Source organism: Camelus ferus, chromosome 6, assembly GCF_009834535.1.
Source record: "Camelus ferus isolate YT-003-E chromosome 6, BCGSAC_Cfer_1.0, whole genome shotgun sequence".
Classification (NCBI taxonomy): Eukaryota; Metazoa; Chordata; class Mammalia; order Artiodactyla; family Camelidae; genus Camelus; species Camelus ferus.
The window spans coordinates 25,676,823-25,693,480 of record NC_045701.1 but is presented as its reverse complement, the minus strand read 5'-3'; the positions used below and the strand labels follow the sequence as shown (position 1 = coordinate 25,693,480).

The window sequence follows — 16,658 nt, the reverse complement described above, 5'->3', positions numbered from 1 at the left end:
AAGTCAGATAACGGCAGTTCCTGTGGCCAATTTAAGTAGCTTGACTTCCCTGGGAAAAAAAAAAATTGCCTGACAGATAAGGCAGACAAACTGGCTAATTCTCCAAGCATGTCTCTCATTGTGATCCTAGAAAAATGAGAAAAAAATGAATCACAGAACCACAAAATCAATTGACCCTCGGGTAGCTCATCAGGCAGCGAGCCTGATAAACCTAAAAGCTTTGTTAATGTCTGCCTGCCTGCGTCCCACAGATAGAGCACTTTGTAAATGAACCTGCTTTGATAAATATATTAAGGAAAGCTGTGAATAAAGGCAGAGACTTCTCATTTGTAAATACAACCTCTGCTACATGGAATTAGAATGATAAAATGGAGTTCCATGTAATTAAGTTTGTATAAGGCCTGAAATCCGTGCAAATACTTTCCCTGAATTTTGAAAGAGAACTGTCAGTTCAATTAATCTGAACATCACCCCAAGAATGTACTGAACAAAATTAAGCTGCTGATAAAACCTGGGCCAGTATTTTGATAAGTAATTCCTATATCATTTCTTGGCCACTGTGATCATTTTATTTAATCCTCTGCCCCTCCTTTTCCTCAGTTACCCTCTAAGCCATATACAAAGAGTGATGGCCCGCACACCTCCACGGGAGTAATCGGCCAAACTGCAAAGCTAAAATGAGGAAATCTTTTCTTTTTTAAACTCTGTGTTCAAAAAAAAAGAGGGTAAATACATTTCTATTAGGAGATGCTAAACAGCCAATATCTACATCACCCCTCAGAGCCTAGACAAAAGAAACCTTCTGAGAACTGATAACTCTGTGTGAGGACTGCGCCCACAAAACCCAGAGTGACTATTTTCCACAGGAATGACCTGAACAGAACGTGTTCTGTTCAACTCAAGAATGATAAAGCATCAGAGATGGGAAAAGTGAGGTGGAGAGGAAGAGCGAGAGAGGAGGAAAGAAAAGGAGGAGGGAGAGAAAGAGGAGAACGGCTACATCTCACAAAACCCATTTACCTAGTTACCTTTTCTCTCCCTACACACTACATTCACACCTCGGGTAACACACAGAAGTTATCCTCCTCAACTTCATTTGTTTCCGAAACAAAAAAGAAAACAATTATTGAGAAATCTTATTTTAGCCACGGGAGAAAGACATTGATGTGGGGGTCACTCACCAGTTGTTTACTTGGAGGATTGTAAGTCCTGTGTCTTGCGCTAACTGTTTCTTCTGCTCTTCGGAAGGGTACGGATGCTAATGAAAAAACAAATGTTTTGAAAGATGTATCAGAAGTTAAGAAAGAGTCACTTACGTCTAAGAATGAAACCACCGTTTGTGATTTCTTTAGTCTATGACTTGATTTTTCTAATCGCAGCTTTTTCATTATGTGGCGGGGGGAAAATGCGGGCAGAGACAAGAATCCAAAAACCTGCTCCTGCAGCCCCATTCCCGCCCCACAGCGGAGGCCAGCGGCACAAAGCCCCGCATTGCAGGCTTTCAGTTTCTTCAGTCGGTCAGGGATGCACAGCACTTAGGCGATGGGTCAGAGTTTGGGCTCCCTACCACCACTGCAGTTACACTGAGGGAACTAGTTTCCAGCTCATTTTACTTTGCTTCCTAGGGCACCTCTGTGATGACCCTCCCCTATGTCATCTTGGTGAGATGGCTCCATCTCATCATGATTTCCTACCTAATCGGAGGTGATTGGCAGGAAAAGTTTGGAAAGTAAGATCGTACTTAATCACAACTCTTCTTGGAAGCCACGGCAACCGCTTCAATTACAAGAGTTTACTGACGGTTATTTACGTTGGCTCCTTTAAGGGACGGTGGAAGATTCTTTCATTTTGACTGGTTCCTGCTCTGGGTTCAGAGGGTCACACGCAAATGCCCACACATCAAAAGGAGTCAACTATGTGCAAAGCTTCATCCAGAAATTTTACATTTTACCCTCAAGTGTGGCAATAAGAGAATGAAGCCATACGTCTCAGGGTTTTTTTTAATACTTTACATCCCACCACAACTCACCAGCATTGATAACGAACCATCCTCACATCATCAAATCTCTTTCCTCTCTCATTTTGAAATCAAAGATTGTTACTTTAGAATCATACATTTCCTCTGAGACACTGTACTGGGATGTACTAATTATAAAACTTTCTTAAATCGGTCTCTGCTCTAAATCCACTGGTTTTCTTAAACAGAAAAGTAAACTTTTATACAGCACGTCAAAGTCGTTCACAAACTAGAAAGCTTTTATAATAAATATTTCCCATCAACGGTATTAAAGGGTGACATTAGGAACAACAAAGTATTCCATTCAGAGCATTCTAATCATTCCAGGGTTTGAAGGAGTGAATGTTTTTCAATCATCTAAGATTTTATTCTTCAGGTATTTCATCTTCTGTAATAGCAGATATTATCCAAAATGTGAACAATTACTTATTAGCAAACCCAAGTGCCATTAGGTTAAACAAAATCCCCTGTATTGCAAAAGGGGTTAACTAGATTTGTATTAATACAGAAGCCAGGCTTTTAATATTCTGCAAATGTTAACAAAGAAAGATGATAATGTTGAGTTAATATGGGTTAAGCATAAAATGAAAATAAATTTTTCTGATTGCGAGGTGTTGACATTTTTTTGGCGAGGGCCTCCAGCCTGTTCCTGAAAGCGGTGTAATTACAGAAGGCTTTTCCCCTCCTTCCCCCTCCTGCTTCGAGCCTACCCACATTAGTAATGACCCCTTCACTGCTTCAAAAACCACTAATGGTCTTCAGCACGGGCAAGAAAAATGAACAGGATAAATTGGAATCCACAGTCAGTAATTTGCATCCTAGGAGGCTGCTTTGGCCACTCACACTCAGTCCTGGCCATCAATCGTGGCCTGTCAGGTGCTGCACTCCGCCACCATGACAAATACTCCTCCTAACACTCCGATTCGTCCAAACGATGTAATTGTCCTCTATTCTCCTTTTGGTAATGGAGATAATGAATGACTGCACAAACAAGAAGGACTGCTCATCACAGACGCTGGGGTGGCTTCAAACTGGAAAGGGCCTAGGGTACAAATTTTAATAGACTGAAAACACTGGTTGTGGGGAAAAATGACCAAAAAGATCCCCTAGTCTGTCTTGTCCTGGTATTTTCCTGCCAAATTCAAGGGAGGGGCACCTTTTGACTTTTTTTTTGCCTCTGAGATTTTGAAAGCCTAGGTGTACAGGTTATTTGTCCAATGGAAATAAATTCTGCAAATAACAAAAATGAAAATGAAAATAAGGACTCATCCCAAGGGTGTAGAGAGCTGCCCTGGTAATGTCTCCAGTGTGCTGTCTCTCTACACAGGGTTTTCTTTTTGGTGTGTTCGGTCTTGCTCACCACTGTCATGCATTTGCCCAAGACAGTTCTGACAAAGTGTGTGTTGTGGGGAGTGTGTGTGTTTGCGTGTGTGTGAAAAAGAGAGACAGAAGCAGAGACACACACACGCATATATATGTACATACACAGAGAAGGTTTAGATGAAACAATGGTTTAGGACATCAATGACATAGAAGAAAAGAAAGGTAAGCTTAGTGAAGACCCAATTCCTTCAACTAGGTCTGTAAATTCTGATTGAATAACAAGAATTCTTCCCAGTGTTGTAATAGAAATTTAGTCCAATGACCACAAAATTACACAAACAGCACATTTTATCTTGGGAATCCCTGAGCTGTACTTTCCCTCTGAAAGCCGTTGCAAATTCCATCCACAATCATTAAAAAAATTGGGACCTTCCCAAAATTCACCTTGTACAGATGGCTTTTTTTTTTTTTTGTAATTAATAGAGAAGACCACAATAACTTTAACTTATTTAAATAACGTTCTGTGGCTTTTGAACATTCGTGATTCTATGTCCTTTTTATACATGGAGTGGACGTTTATCTGAAAGTGTTCTGGCAGTCGGCCATTACATTTCTAAAATTAAAAAAGGGACGGAAAACAATCAGTTTTCAGAGGAACTGGAGCCTTGGCAATGTGTTTTGGATTAATTTACAAATATATGTATATACTTAAGGCCAAACTGTGGAACTAGAGAATTTCTACTACATGGTCCATCATATGCATTCTTCTACTTTATTAGAACAGATATCATATTGAAACAATAAACATGGGAAGCCTTCACTTCTTCTTTGATGTATGCTGCTAAATGTCTGACTGGCTCAAATTTAAAATAAACTCTGGTATGTTTGCACTTGAAAACTGGAAGTAGACCACAGGCAATAATTTGTTGTCAGTCTCCATATTCTTGGACTAAGGCTATAGTTTAGACTGTTCACTGCTGGGGACTCGCCTTCTTTGGTCCAGCAGCCCAGGGGTGGCTCAGCTTACTCCTAAGAGGACAGGTCAGTAATGTTAACAGTGATGATGACGAAGTCCTTCATCAAGAAAGAATCAGCCTGGGTCAGAGTTTTTCACATCCCCAAATAATTTTAAAGCCACTGTTGAATAGAAGGGAATCAGAAAGATCCTTTTAATTTGAATATCAACTGACAACTGTTCAAAAAGTTAATAAGACACGTATGGCTCACGACTCTACATAGACAGAAAATATTTTTTAATTGCCTTTTTTTCTAAAGACTCATGTGGAAGTGAGATATTATCTGTATTCTAGATACTGACCTGAGACCTTCTTATTTTTCCCTCTTCCTTTTGGGGTTAACCTGGTTGATCAAGTACATGCAGATAGATCTACAGTATTCTTAGAATATATCAGTGAAACAGTGTTTGGATGAAATCACTTAATAATGATCTTTCTTTGTGATTAACCCGTCTCCATTTTTGTCCAAACTGGAAGCAATTTATCATGAACTTTATTCCATGTTGAAAGGATTTATACTGATGTATGTTTTAGAATCCTTCAAGCGATACTTCTAATCATCTCATGAATTAGAAGCACACAATAAATGAAAAAGGTGGTATTTGGAAACAACCTAACTATCAAATGGATCACAGGTTAAATAAAATGAGGTTCTCATCAAAGAGTTTTCTCCATATATTGTTGCGTGAAAAAAGGTAAACTGTAGAACAACAAGGATTATCAGTTTTTGTAAAATAAATAAATAGCTAAATAAATTAATTGATTAAACACACACATCTATGCTTGTAATGCAAGAAAAACATCTGGAGAAACACACACTGAATAACGGTCATGTTGTGCAGGGCATGGGGTGGAGGTTTTTACTTTTTGTTTATACACTCCTATATTGTTCGCACATGTACCACAAAAAACAGTTTTTTTTAAATCCAATATTAATTAAAAATTATAATAATTTATTGTAATTGTAATTAATTATACACTTCATATTTTTTTAAAAAAACATAGTAACTGAACTTTCTTCAATATACAAGTAGATATTCTCCTAAGTCATTGTAACTTCTTCACTGGATATTTTTAAAAGCAGGACATCTCGAGAATCAGTCCTGCCTCTTAAGTTACTTTCCTAACTATGAGTTTGACTCACTTACTGTTCTATAAAGTTTACTGGATGAGCGCTTTATGGAACACTGTGCAAACTGTCAAATTACTTCTGTGACAATGTGATACTGGCCATGAAGACACAAGATCAAGTAACTTGTTGGGCAGGATCTTCGTTTGAACAAATACTTGGGAACTGATCCTTATGATTACCACTTCCTTCTCCTCAATCCTCCCCAAGATACTATTTGTTTTATAAAGCTAATTCAGGTGACCTTGAGTTTGACGATGCCACTCAATATATGAAGCCCTCTAAGCAACTTCCCTAATGTGGACGATGAGGCTGCACTGGGTAAACACCACTTATTGCTCTAGGACCGTGCTCAGCGAACTGTTACAAGCAGATGTGCTGAAGACTTAACCCCTGAATAAATAAGTGCATTTTCATGGAATGTCAAATGTCTTCACTGGTCATTAATTTAACACCTTTTCCTTATGTAAACAGAAATTCTGATGCTCTGATTAGAATGTATCCTGCAAATGAAATTTGGAGATAAAACAAGAAATAAGATATTTAAAACCCATCACATCCTCATAGTTGGAGGTAATCTGCTTTCCGCTAAATTCAGATAGCAATTTACTTGGTATTTATAATTTTTAGCCCTTCATCGTCATGCCTTATTTACATACCTTGTCTTTAATAAGTATAACGTTCTGAGGGTAAAGCTTTGAGATTTTTAAAAATTTTTGAATTTCTCCCCCACTCTGTCTCAGTGTCTCTAAGTATTTGTAGAAAGAGTTAAAAAAAAAAAAACTGACATAAGTTCTCATTCAAGCTTTGTCCGTAGTCCTGCCACCTTGAACAAGACTCTGCCTGGGACCTGGTCTCTGTAATGGTAAAATGAAGTGGTTACAAGCTATCTATGGCTTACAAAACATCTGTGGGGATTTTAAAAATAAAGTTTATGATGGTTAATTTTGAACCTCACTGACTCTCTCTCACACACACACCTCATCTCAAGTTGTCTGAGCTTCTAACCACCACCTCAGGATACAGTGAAAACCCTTTACTCTTTCACTGCCATGATAACTTCGTATTTCTACGGAAATACTTCTACATGAAACATGATGTATCTCTTGTTTTGTGTTACTATTTGTAAATCTGCATTTTCTGGGTGTCTTCTCCTTGTCCCTAGTTCTTGAGATCAGAACCACAAAATAATAGAGCCAAAGTGGTCTTTAAATAGAACCTTGCTCTGGGACCTAATTTTTGTAGATGAAGAAGCCAAGACTCATGTGGCTTAAGTAACATACTCCTGGTCGAAACAGGCGGTGGTAAAGCTGGGATAACCACCCACTCTCCTGACACTTAGAGTGGAGGACTTGCCCACTCTAACATTAAAGTTTTTCACTGAAGTAGCTTTCCCCCTTTCTTTTGGTAATACTACCTTGATTTTACTTTAGGGATGCATTCAGGGGTGGCCAACTGACCTAGGGTTAGCCAATCAACATAATTAATCATTCAGGCTGCTCAGAAGATGGAACCCAAGTTAGGTTAATGGGAGTCAGTAGAGCTGTCAATCAAAGGTGTTCTCTTTTCACTGGGGTTACTCAGTCAGTAGAATGTGTGCTTGGGGTTGCTGATGGCCATTGTTGCCACCAAACGGGGAGAGTCTGACTGAGAATTACTCCTAAACAGACAGAAGCAGAGCGATAGCTATAAAGAATAGATTCCTGCACATTTCTGCCCTTCCATCTAGCTTTACCTAAATCCAGCCACTTTTACCTTTCAGTTTCTTGAGCCACTATATTAGTCCTGACTAACATTTATGGCACAATTTAGATTATCTGAAATTTTCTCAGTTTACTCTCTTACCCCTTCCAGGTAAAAATAATTATTTATTTTTTGAGAGCGGGATGGTGAGGAAGAGGAGGGGGTTGGGGGCGGGGGAAGAAGAGGAGGTAAACTATTTTGCTTCAATCTACATCTACAGACTCTGCTCAAATACGACAAAATCTTGAGGATTTGGGACTTTTTAAAAAGTAGATCGGAGTTGTGATCCCAATAGATTAAAAAAATCAACTAACTTGCAAGATTGAGGTTTATGCATGCAATGTATATGGAACTGTGAAATTTTTATATCTAAATTAGAAAAGCAAAGTACAAGGTAGAATTTTTATAATGTTTCTTAAAAATACCACTCAGAGAGTGAATTTCAGTTTGTTTCTTTAGGTAAAGGTGAAACTCTTAAGAGAGATGAATATAAACTAATCAAAATACCTGAGAAACACACTTAGACTCAAAAACCTTATAGAAACCAAAGGCTGCGAGAATGAAAAATGATACAAAAACCATTGCAATCATCTGGTTAATTTGGGATTATCTGATTCAAGTAAAATTTCCAGCTGCTGAAAGAGAGTGTATTTCAAATGTTGTGTGATCACAACATTCCCTTCCATTTCCATGATTCTGGCCTGTCCATCATGGTCAGTCCAAACATTGGATCTAGTGGAGAATCTTCCCTAGCTAGAAGTAGTTGATTCATCCCCAAATTCCACAGTGCCTTCCCTTTTCCTTCTCTTGTATTTTTATTCATTTCACATTATTCTTTATGTATACAGAGGTACTTGTGTTATATCCTTCCACTGAATCTTTGGAGGACAGAGATGAAGACTTTAACCTTGAACTCTCTACAGCACTTAACAGAATGTTTCCTACAGAATAGGTACTCAATATATACTAGTTTGTGAATGCATTATTTCTGAAACCGATACGGTTTCCTATTAGAAAGTGCCATGTATATGATGCGTAAATGCCCAGACAAAAATGCTAAGATTCAGACAGTCATTTAACTGTTTTACCGACACAGTATTTTGATATTTGAAAACATCTACTGAATTTTTCACTTTTCATCCAGCTGTTTGGTATCATGGAAACCCAGATTCCAGATTCAAATTAGTTAGTTGATTTTTTTAATTTAATGCCAGATGTATATCTGGGAGGAAGAAAATGTGGCTATTTCAGGAGATTCATTTCCATTTGAGTTCACATGGAAGTAAATAGATTAAATTATAATAATCACATCTTTTAAAATTCAGAAAAGATTTGAAAGAGTTTAATAATAGGCAGATCCTCAGAGATGAACATGTTTGGTTGATACTTAGAGTCACGGTAGGAAGGCCTCATTAAAAAGAGCAAAGAGAAAAAAGCACACGCTCTTCTGTAGATAAGCCAAAGGAATACTGAATGAGCCTGGTGGATTATCATACAGAGATTTTAAGAACAGTTATTAAATTTATTATTATCAAGATATAGATAAAATAGAAAAATGAAGAAAGAACGTTTCATGAAACCAGAGTCAATGGCTGAAAGGAAAAAAGTGTCTTACGACTCAGGGGAAACACTTTTTGCATCTGCAGGGAGAAATGTTATATGTACATATTGTTACAGGACAGAGGAAGTACATACTGATACGAGTGATGGAATTAAATGATGGTCAGAAGCCATCAACACTCACTCTACTTCTAAACTTCCAAAAAGACATGAAAAAATATATTAGAAAAACACACTAGAAAACATTTGCCTGATAGGATTCATAATTTTAAGTGCAATGAATATAGTTACTTCCTATTGATTGAGATTTTATTTTATTATTATTGTTATTTTTGGTGGGGGGGAGGTAATTAGGTTTATTTATTGATTCTTAGAGGAGGTACTGGGGACTGAACCCAGACCTCATGTGTGCTAAGCCTGCATTCTGCCACTTGAGCTATACCCTCCTCCCGACTGAGATTTTAAAGCTGAGTGCGAGTTTTATTTTGAAAATAACAGAAATATATTCCTAAGGCTAGAGAAAGATAATTTTTATTTAACATTTGTTAGGACGCTCCCATGAGCTGCTTGGCCATGCGTGTTATGGCTAATGGGTAATCTTACCAAATGAGCCAAAGGCCACAAATAAGGCCTTGACTCATTTAACAATCATTTCACATTTCCACACTATGACCAAATTAATATTTTATGGGGCTACTCAGTTCTACAGCCAGACCACTTTTCCAAAAAATTGAATTTCGTGCTTATTTATTTTATGGATCATTTGTTGAAACTGATTTCAAAACAGGTTTAGGCTATTTAAAGCTTTCAGTGAACTGCAAAAGCAAAACTCACAGACTCAGAGTTTTAGAACTAGAAAAGACATTAGAGGTCATCTAATACAAACTGTCTCATTTATGTCTAGTGACACTGAGGCTGACGGAAGCAAAGCGGCTTGCCCCAAACGTAGTTGGCTTCCTCCTTTTTTTCTTAAAAGACGTCCCTGATTTTACCAGCAAGAACAAATTTCACACTCATATAATCTCAAAGAACATTTCTCATGGAACATCTTATTTCTACCTAGGAATTAAGGATACCAGTAGCCAGTTTTATACTGTAAGCTACCCAACACCCATATCCTGTGTGTCCCTATGTCACCCTTCATTTGCCATACTGCATTGCAAATGCTTGCTTATTTGTCTCTCTCTCTTATTTGCCTCTGTGCTCCTTGAGGGCAGGGACTAACCATTCACATTTTACTTCCAGAATCTAGTTCACTGACTAGCACGCAAGAGGTATCAATAAATGCATGTTGAATTATTCAAGTTAGAGCATGCAAACAAGTAAATTTTTTGCATCCTAAAAATAACTATTTTGAAATGAGAAAAAGGGAAGCTGCTTGAAGTGAAAGCTAGATAGCAAATGAGAGGGGAGATTTAAGGAAGGAGACACCCAGCAAGCCAGGTAATAACTTCTCACCTGCATCAAACATGAAATAGTGAAAACCAGCAATTATTTAAAACAGGTATACAGCTTCATAGGTGTAGAGAACCAAGGAGAAATTGGCCAGTTCCGACAGTGACACTGAGAAGTTGTGGAAAAGAAATAAGTGCATGGACTTTTCATTAGCATTTAATTTCTTCTTGTTAAAAATGCTAAGAGGTTGCTTTAAAGCAAGGATCTGAAATTTGTGGCAGAGGGTTCTATAATGTCTAGACAACTGAGATACCTGTATCTGATCTTACAACAACAATCCTGTTTACCAGGTCCAGACACAGTGCCACAGGAGGCTGAATTAGAAGGAAATGAGGTTGATCAATTAATCCCTTACATTTCCTTAATAACATGAAAAGGATCTGGATAAGAAATTGTAGGGTAAATATCAAAGAATTATTAAGCAAGTTTACAAGATCTAATAAACAATTCCAGTATGTTCAGTCCAATTTCACTGGCATGGACTATGCTATAAATAATTTTGTCTGATTTACCTTAGCAATGCACTGAAAGTCCAATTTGACAAGAGAAAAGCTAACATGGATTTAAAGAGGAAGGAATTGTTTAAAGAAACTGTGGGTTATCTCTTTTTCAAAAAGGTTATTATCTCTAGAGTAAGCAGTGGAAATGTTGTGGATATTATCTTCTTTGCTCATCTCAGAGTACAGGATAAGAGAATGGGGTTATAATGATAAGTTAAAAAGTCATAAAAATAAGAAGGAAGTAGCTGTAAACTAATGACTTCTTGTGATGCACAGTAGTGGTTAAAAAGAGAAACTTAATAGTGACTGACCATTTCTTGCACTGTATTATGGAGAAGGTTTCAACCAGACTGGCTATGATGAAGCAGAACTCCTTGTAATAAAGAGTTAATTCTCTTATTTTACAGTTCACCAAGATAAAAACTCTAAGGTATAAAACACTAGCATTGGGAAATTGGCTCAGAGGTCCTGAACTGGCTTCTTTTTCAAACATATTCAGAGCTTCTTTTTTGCGTATAAGTGAGCATGGGATACAACTGAATGGTTAGAGGAATACTCTAAAAAAAGGGGGAAGTGGGCTAAAAGAAACTTGACTCTCTGCTGTTTATTGTCCCATATTCTTCAAATATTTGGGAATTTTTCTGACCTTTGAAAAATATGGGAGAAAGATCATTATCAGTCTGTTCAGAAAATACAAAAAGTAAAACAAAGATATTACCCAAGTGTTTATCTTAACTATGCACTGTGCTAGCAAATCAAGCAATTGGTACCATAATAAGAACACTCCTAACTGAGCCCATCAAAAAAGGTCAGTTAGCAGTATTTATTTTGGAATTCCCCACAGTTTTATCTTATCAATTTGTTTTTCCTTCCCTTTTTTAGAGCAGCCTGTTTAGTGAAAGTTAACTACATCAAGATGGAGACAGAACAAGGTGCTGCCACATTTCTCCATCTCTGTGCGTAGACTGGCCCCGTTACTCTTTTACCTCAGCTTTAGAACACACGAATACTTTAGACTGTTTCCAAGCAGATGGAAAAAAATCAATTTGAGAGTTTCTAATTTGTATTTAGAGCAAATCAACTCATCAGTAAGTAGAACGCCTTCAAAATGTATTTTGAACATAACTATGAGTATGTTTCTTCTGGTAATTAAGTACATAAGATCATAAGCTTTCTAATCTGTGTCATAAGCAAAGGAAATGCAAAAAGAAGTACATAAAGATATATCTGTATGACTCTGAATATCTACTGACTACACATTTACTCATTCAAGGTAAAAGTGATTAAATTATTGAAATATCAAATCATTTGATCATATTTAACCTTTTATCATAATAATCAAATTCTATGCTAAATAAATGCAAGTAAATTAAAAATGTATGGACTAAGAAAATATAGACACAAAAAGTTTCATGGCAAAACAATAAGCATATACACTAATATATGTTTACAGCTTACTGAAATATTAGTACACAGTTCTTTTCTTTCTAATTGGGACAGCAAATCAGAAAATATTAAGAAAAGGCACCTCATAGCTTCAGTAGCCAAGCTGACCTCAGTCAAAACTATCTGCATCTGATTATCAACTTGTATAAAAAGCAGGAATAATGAGGGACATATTAAAATATGAATATATGAAATTATTTCACTGGCCACATTTTTTCAATTCATTAAGTGATAAAGATTTTACAGAAAACAACAGCTATGTCTTATTCCTCCTGATTTGTATATTAGAAATTGGTAGTCTATTTCTGTATTTTTAGAACAAATCATTCTATTTTTGCATGAAAAATATTCCTTACAAGGATTTAAAAAGCCCTGACAGTGGTTGTCTCCACAAAAATTTGACTTTAAAAGGACAGACCTTTCCTATAGCTGAATTCAACCGGTAGGAATCACTATGGCCAGCATCTGTTCTGATCAGCTGAGCATCCATTCTGATTGTCGGTGCCTGTTAAATAGTTTGGATATCACCCGTGGCTTTTCTTCATGATGGACAGAGCCCTCTAACATTTCTGATACCTGCTTCATATGCTGTATCTTTAGCCGATTAACTTAAGTTTGACCCATATTCTGCCACACTATGAAGAGCATTACTATTTCAGAGTAAGCAGAGTGGATCAATTGACCACAAGGGAATAATAAGTTTTTCATTGGAAACAAGGTAGTCTGAAGTCTGAAGGGACCTTGAATACTCAGGTGTTATTGACCGAATTGTATGCATTATTTAAATATTTAAATAATTTAAATACTCTTATTTGGTTAATTGGAAATATACCCTCATGCAACATACGCTGAGTGGGTTTAGTTCTCTAAGAAGTTAGCAAAACACTTAAGGATTGCCACATGGCAAGAAATAAATCACAAATGGCCTTTGTGGTGGAAAAATCATGAAGTAAATCCAAGGTATTATTCTCTGTACATTCCATGATGGATTATGCTTTATCTACATAAGGACATTTTCTCAGGTGAGGTAAGAGAGGGCAGTTTGTAGCAAAAGGTAAATAGAAGGAACCAAAAATTATCTCAAAGAATTGAAAAATGTGCATAAAAATCACCATCAGCTCATGACTCTGATTCCCCATATAAGACTATGACTTGGATTTGATCTGGATATTGGAGGAAACTACATTGAAAAACTCTCCTCCTTTGCACAGTCCCAGATGACAATCAGTATCCATTTAGAATCAATGTTTCTGGCCTAGAAGAAACTAAAGGAAAGACTTTTTCAATTTGGGGATTAGAACATTTAACAATTTTTATACAGTGTACAGTACAAGGAGGAAATTCAGAAGGAAGTGTCTAAACCCCTACTTTATAAGGTCTTCATCTTTTTTCTAAGCTAAAGAGCCGATTTTGAAATCGCCCGGGAACATATGGTTATAAGGAATGAAAAAATACATGTGCATTTTTGTCATTGGGATGTTTTTACAAGTCTACAAACACTGATGGACAGCTGCCAGGGCCTGGGCTAGAAATTTCACAAGCCAGGTGCCTGGAGCAACGGAGGAATGGTTAGAAATTGAGATGGGCGTCTTGGCATTTGACTGGTTATGCTTTCTTCTCTCTTCCTTAAGCTCCTGAACATACTCTCCCTTTCCTTTTTAAGGGATCGCAATGCTAAAGATGTTACAGAACCTGTAATCATTGTCTGGAGACATTTAAACTCCTTGGACATTTGGGAATACAATTCATAGTAAGTATAAATACTGGAAATTGAATTACTAAAGGAGCTTGCTATTTGCTAAAGTGAGTTCTTTCATAAAATAATGTTTTTGCAAAGCAATTAATGCCCCCAGTGGACTAATGCTCTTCTATTTTTTTAATGAACAAATTTAGATGTTTACAAGAAAATGCCAAATGAAACACTCTGATGGGTTTATTAATAAGCACTTGGATTTTCACTTCTGTGTTTTTTTCACAGCTGTGTACCCAGCTTCTAGGAAAGTGCCTGGAAGAGCAGTACAAGCTCAATAAATATTTGGTAAATGAGTAAATAAATGAGTACTTTTCAGTGCTTGACCTGAGACTGAAGCACAGAGTATCTCATTTCTAGGAAGCAGGAGAAATATCAGTGTTTAGGCTTTTACCTTCTCACATTTGTAGTCAGAACCTCCTGGCTGGGAGGAGGCTAATGAAAACAGGACAGGAAGTTTCTGCACATTATAGATTTAAAAGCATGCTCCCCATCAATTTCTTTTCACTACTAAAAATATGAACTTTTTTCCACAAGGAATTATATATTTCTAGGCCCATATTGACTAAGATACAGGGGGAAAACCTGTAGAAAGTCCCACAGAATGAATAACAACAGTCTAGGCAGAAGTAGATGACTGTCACACGAAAGTAGTAACACTTTCCATGATTTAAAACCCTAGTGGATAAACATTTGAATTTAAAGTGTAGATACATTTTGGAAACATTCAACCAACTCAGGAAACACATGTGTTATGGTGCCATCAGGTCACACTTCAGGTGGAGCCCTGGGAAATTTTTTGGAAAATACTAGTAGAAATAGATTGGAAGACGAGGGAGAGAGAGCACATAAATCCATTAGCAATTGCATTTATAGCTCTTTCCATCTGTCATTCTCAAAGCATTTTTCTAATATTAGCTGCTGAAGTTCTGAGTGCACATGGCTCACATCCATTGTCTCATCTCACTCGGTAAAGGTAAAGAATGGAATGCAGGAAGCAGGAGTGACTTACCCCATGTTTGGGATCCAGGCAGAATTTACCGCAAAGACTTAAGCCTTGAATTCTCTTAAATTTCCCTATGCTGAAAATCTATGAGCCAACTTTTTCCCCAGGAATACTTTTTTTGCCTTTTTAACAAAATCTTCATTCTTACTCTGTACATAGATTAGAGAGAAAGCTTACAACATGACCACACTGCTACATTACCAATTATAATATAACCCATCACAATGAAGACTCGATTATGCCAACTCAAAACAAGAAAGGCCACCTTATAGAAAGAAAAGATAACGTGATGTTGGCAAGATCTGACTGATGTACTAGGGAGTGGGTGTAGCTCAGTGGTAGAGTGCATGCTTAGCATGCACAAGGTCCTGGGTTCAATCCCCCAGTACCGTCATTTAAAAAAAAAAAAGCAAAGCAAAAAATGCTAAATGATTAATTGTATGAGGCCTATAGTTGCCATCAAAGGCATGCAACACAATGGCTAAGGTACGTGTTTCAGTTTTACCTAAGCAAAAAGATTCTGTAGTTTAATTATGCCTCTCTGTCTCTTCAGAATCTAAGTGACATTATAGTGCCTGCTTATGGCCAACACAAATAAATGGGCTAAATCATTTAACAAAATAGCCTAAATAAATTAATTTAGGATGAGTATGGGAATCCTAAATAGTTATACCATTAGGTCAGTTATTTTAAACTTTAAAATAGATACTAGAGCATAAGCTCCCTGAGGGCTGGGAACTTGAAAGAAACAATTAGGAAAATTTCACTGAGTGAACTTTGTCCCTACCCAGGCTACACTTGCACTTGTGGTAAGAAAATTGGGAATCTGGAAGCTTCTGGTGGCTAATGTCTGCAACACACTGTGATAATGACCAAGAGACTAATCATTCAAGTGAGAAAAGGTTTGGCAAGTCCAAGGAAAAAGGAGGTCACAGTTATTTATGCAGTGGAAAAAAAAAAACCCGAACTATAAAGAAATGCAGGCCATATCTCATGAGGGGAAGAAGAAACTAAAAAAAAATTTAAGAGACAAAGCCAGTCTATACAAATTAGAATAATATATGCACAAATCTCTGGAGAAACTCTATTATATCACAATTAATGCAGAGACTGCAATCAAGCCAGGCTAATTGCAATAGATTCCAAGTTTTGAGCAGTTCCTAGACTATCCAAGTGGGAATTTGGCCAGGATGCTGGGGTTAATAATTCATTTTGAGAGAGGCTAATTCTTTGGGAAGCAGCCCACTCTGCAGGAGGAAACATTTGGCCTATGTGAGCAAATTTGCTCTTCAAGATCACCCTCTATTAGCTCCACGAGACACCTTTTTTGTGGGGGTTGGGAGTCAGTTTACTTTCTCATACATACAGAAATATTTATCATGTTTTCAATAAATATATATTAATGTCAGAGAAATGGCTTAAGCGTATACATCAAATATTTGGGTCCTTAAAGAATAATTTTTACAAGTAACTTTCAATTACCATGATCCGAATATAGGATCATCAGAAAAGTATAGTGGAAACACCCGCAGACTCTGGGATCACACGGTCCTGGCTTTTCACCTTGGCCTCGTGGATTAGTAACTGCAACTTCGAAGAGGCTACCATAACACCCTAGAATGCAGATTCATCACTCATAGAATAGGAAAATAAATGGTGCCTGCCTCAGAGGAGTTTAATGAGGTTTAAAGAAGTCACTTATTAATTGAAGAG

The 16,658-nt window shown here is 37.1% G+C and overlaps 1 protein-coding gene across 11 annotated transcripts in view; it reads right to left on the bottom strand.

Annotated features, from left to right (window-relative positions):
- Positions 1–16,658, bottom strand: part of MEIS2 (Meis homeobox 2) — a 195,696-nt gene that overhangs the window by 56,511 nt on the left and 122,527 nt on the right. For all 11 annotated transcript variants that reach the window (XM_032481536.1, XM_032481538.1, XM_032481531.1 and 8 more), the window contains one exon: positions 1,182–1,258. In XM_032481536.1, coding sequence (XP_032337427.1) covers positions 1,182–1,258 — 77 coding nt within the window. The remainder of the gene's footprint in view (positions 1–1,181; positions 1,259–16,658) is intronic.